This window comes from Austrofundulus limnaeus, unplaced genomic scaffold, assembly GCF_001266775.1.
Source record: "Austrofundulus limnaeus strain Quisiro unplaced genomic scaffold, Austrofundulus_limnaeus-1.0 Scaffold343, whole genome shotgun sequence".
In the NCBI taxonomy this organism is placed as follows: Eukaryota; Metazoa; Chordata; class Actinopteri; order Cyprinodontiformes; family Rivulidae; genus Austrofundulus; species Austrofundulus limnaeus.
Genome location: NW_013952745.1, coordinates 387,729 through 391,782, shown reverse-complemented (window position 1 = coordinate 391,782; position 4,054 = coordinate 387,729). Strand labels below are relative to the sequence as shown.

Below are 4,054 nucleotides of genomic sequence, written 5' to 3'. Positions count from 1 at the left end.
CCAGATCAGGTGAAAGGTTCCAGATCAGGTGAAAGGTTCCAGATCAGGTGAAAGGTTCCAGATCAGGTGAAAGGTTCCAGATCAGGTGAAAGGTTCCAGATCAGGTGAAAGGTTCCAGATCAGGTGAAAGGTTCCAGATCAGGTGAAAGGTTCCAGATCAGGTGAAAGGTTCCAGATCAGGTGAAAGGTTCTAGTTCAGGTGAAAGGTTCTAGATCAGGTGAAATGCCTTAATTAAAAATTAGATTAATTTAAAAACTTTTTGCAGCTTAAACTGATCATGAAACACAAAAATAAAAGTCAAACTTTGTTATATTTGTGTTTTTGTTTTGCATTTAGCATCTTTAAGATCTATTAATTCCTTTTTTACAGTGTTTTTTCCTGTGTCTGTTAGTAAAATATCTCATGAAACACTGCAGGTTTTAATTAATCTTCAGGAAATAATCATTGATCGTTTATAACAGATAAATGTTTGGAGTTGGTCCAGTTCAAAATGGCTGCCTCAGCTAACCGACCTGGAAAGGCCCACAGATTGGCATTATTAGTCAGTTTTACAGATATTAAGCTGAAGTTTAGAGTGGTAGTACTCTGAACAAAACAAATAAAACTATGACCTCTGTCCAAACTTTGAGATAAAAGAGTGACATAATAAATGTTAAATCTGATTTCATGAACGTAGTTTTTTATATTTATGATCATTTAATTTCGGTGCATTTAGTGATGTTTTCAGAGGATCATGTTTAGTAAATGAGATACTAATTATTTTAATATTTTAAATAAAACTACTGGTCTGGTTCCGGTCCAGAAGTCTTGTGATTCCTTCAGGTGAAAATTTGTCAAGTGTCCATGTTGGTTTTTAGAGAGGAGACCTTTGACCTTTGACCTTTAGCCTGCTAACCGAGGCCTGCAGAGTCTGACATGGAGCTCATTTCTCTGAGCATTGCACGGTCTGACCTTCGGGGTTGAGTTTGCTGGGAACATTTCTTCAGATATGAACAAAAGTCAGGAGTGGTCCAGACCTGAGGTTTATTTTACCTGCAGTCAGTCAGCTGTTATCAGACTGACTTTCTTCACTAATAACTTTATATTTAGTTAGTTTGAAGATATTTAGAGATGAAAATAAATCACACTCTGTAATTATGTATATAATAGGTTATTCTGTTTGAACTGGAATTAGATTTTTAAATGTAGTAATGTTGAAAAATGATATAAATTGGTTAAATTAAATTAAATTGGCTCTTTATGCTGTCGTATAGCACTACAATATTACTATGAAGATCTCAAACTACATAGAAAGCAACTTAAATTGTGCATTAATTGAAGTTTGGAGACATTTTTAAATGCTTTTTTTCAGAAACACATCTGACACTTGCGACAGGAGGGGGGGTGTCGAGCGGCTGCTCTTCTTCTGAATAAATGAAAACTGTAACACAGTTGTTTACACTTAAATTAAAAATATTTGAACAAAGGAAACCGTGAGCAGAACTAGAGATGAATGTGATTTAGATTTTTATTTCTGTGTCTGTATATTAGGGTTGGGCAATATTGGCAAAAAAAATTATTTTCATGATTAACTATGGTATTTAGCCGATAACGATTAATTTGATGATTAGAGTCCCTGGACACCCTCATGTCCTGGTCACATGACCTATCTAGTGGGAAAGATTTGCTCTTCGTAAAAATCTGTTCCAAATTGTGTCAAAATTACAGACTTCAGGCTATATCAGTCTTTAATTGTGTTGATAGATAAATTGCAAAACTTTTTTTCTACATTAGTCATGTCTGAAGTGGAGAGGAGCACCGAGCGGACTCTGCCTGCTGGCTTTAATCGTATTAATCGTCAAGTGCCAAAATAAAAAATCAATTAATGTTTTTCTAACGATTAACTGCACACAATACGATAATGCCCAGCCCTAGCCTGTAACGACCCACAGGAGACATTAACAACAGTCATTTCATTCCTCGGCTTTAGCAGCTCCTTTAATTCCACAGCTGACGCTGCTAAAAATGACAGATTTTCTTTTCTGGATCTCTGAGAGCAGAACTTCAATCTCTGAACTCGTAAAGTTATTTTTTTGCGATGTCATTTGTGATTGGACACTTCCTGGTATGTGGGACAGGAAGCACAGCCTTATATGGTGTTTTTGGGGTGGTAATATGTAAACCTCCTCTCCTTGTGTGTGAGCACCTGATACACATTCATCAGTTTACGCAGCTCATTTACACACTTCTCCTGAAGATGGAAGAGTTTGTTGAATCTGACGTGACATGTTCGTACGAACCCTTCGTACGAACAAAAGTTAGATAAATTCAGGAGAAGAATATGAACGTGTTTTTGCATGAGGCCCAGTGTCAGCCATCTTTAATGTTTCTCTCTGTTGATCGATGGATTTGGACTCTTTGGAAATGACCTTTGACCTTTTCCAAATCAACAGGCTTAAGTGTTTTTGCTTTTTTCTTTTCAACCGTCCACATTTCATCTGATCAACCTGGGGTTGCATTGCCTCTTGCGTCCACTTCCTGGGATGTTGGCTACAGTGCCACGAGCTTTGACCTGAACCAAGCGATCCACTGGTTATTTGACTTTAAACTGAACAAATGTCTGATTAAAGATGACTCCTGATGCTAATTAAGGTCAAACCTACCAAGATGGCGCCACAGATTTGAGATGGTTACCACAGATGTGGGTTCAGTGACGTGGACGTTCTCAGAGACATTTTGAGTCAATTATCTGTAGACGACGATGCCGTCGGTCCCGTGTTTTTAATTATTTTTACATCTTTCCACCGGTTTTTCTCTGCCTCCTTCAACAGGACTCATTCTCCTCAAACCCCACCCTGCTGAGTTCTCCTCAGCGCTGATGGAAACCTGTCTTTATGTCATCGATCGTAAATCCGACTCTTGAATATGTGAGCGTGCAGCTCAGAGAGCCTGCAACCAGGATCAGGACCCTTATTAGGAAGTGTTCTGGTTCTGGAGGGAGGAAGAAAACACTGAGTGCAGTTTGTTCAGACTGAACTCTGCTCTGTTGGAGTATCAACATTTAGTCAGAGAGTCACAGTGTTACAACAGCTTCACCCTCCTCTGCAGGTCGTTTTCACCAGAAAAACCTTTGCACCATCTTTAAACGGCTCAGTTCTGGTCCCAAAACTCTGACTCAGGGTTTGTACAGCTAGAGCTTCTTGCATGTTTGATAGCTCATTAAGAGAATATTATAAAGTTTTAAACATTTGCAGTAAGTTTTTTGTGTTTTTATCTCATTAATATCTGGAAACGTGGAATTAATAAAAGTGTTGGACCCCTGTTCTGTGACGATCTGGTACTTCTTGTTCCATGTTTCAGATGGTGGGTAAGATGGGCGGAGAAACCCTGTCGCACCTGAACAGCTCCTCAGGAAGTACTGAGGCCGCGCTTTATTACCCCGGCCAGAAACGATCAGGAGAGGACGCAGGTGAGGACCCTCAAGAAAGTCCCTGAGTTTTACCTGAGTTTTACCTGAGTTTTATTTGAGTTTTACCTGAGTTTTACCTGAGTTTTACTTGAGTTTTACCTGAGTTTTACCTGAGTTTTACCCGAGTTTTACCCGAGTTTTACCTGAGTTTTACCCGAGTTTTATTTGAGTTTTACCCGAGTTTTACCTGAGTTTTACCTGAGTTTTACCTGAGTTTTACCTGAGTTTTATTTGAGTTTTACCCGAGTTTTACTTGAGTTTTACTTGAGTTTTACCTGAGTTTTACCCGAGTTTTACCTGAGTTTTACCTGAGTTTTACCTGAGTTTTATTTGAGTTTTACCCGAGTTTTACTTGAGTTTTACTTGAGTTTTACCTGAGTTTTACCCGAGTTTTACCTGAGTTTTACCTGAGTTTTACCTGAGTTTTATTTGAGTTTTACTTGAGTTTTACCCGAGTTTTACTTGAGTTTTACTTGAGTTTTGAGTTTTACCTGAGTTTTACCTGAGTTTTACCTGAGTTTTATTTGAGTTTTACCCGAGTTTTATTTGAGTTTTACCTGAGTTTTATTTGAGTTTTACCTGAGTTTTATTTGAGTTTTACCTGA

General features: G+C 38.3%; 1 protein-coding gene across 1 annotated transcript in view; it reads left to right on the top strand.

The window, feature by feature from the left end:
- Nucleotides 1-4,054, top strand: part of LOC106527815 (far upstream element-binding protein 3) — a 21,180-nt gene that overhangs the window by 3,339 nt on the left and 13,787 nt on the right. Inside the window, exon 2 of the mRNA XM_014022810.1 lies at nt 3,341-3,464. Coding sequence (XP_013878264.1) covers nt 3,341-3,464 — 124 coding nt within the window. The remainder of the gene's footprint in view (nt 1-3,340; nt 3,465-4,054) is intronic.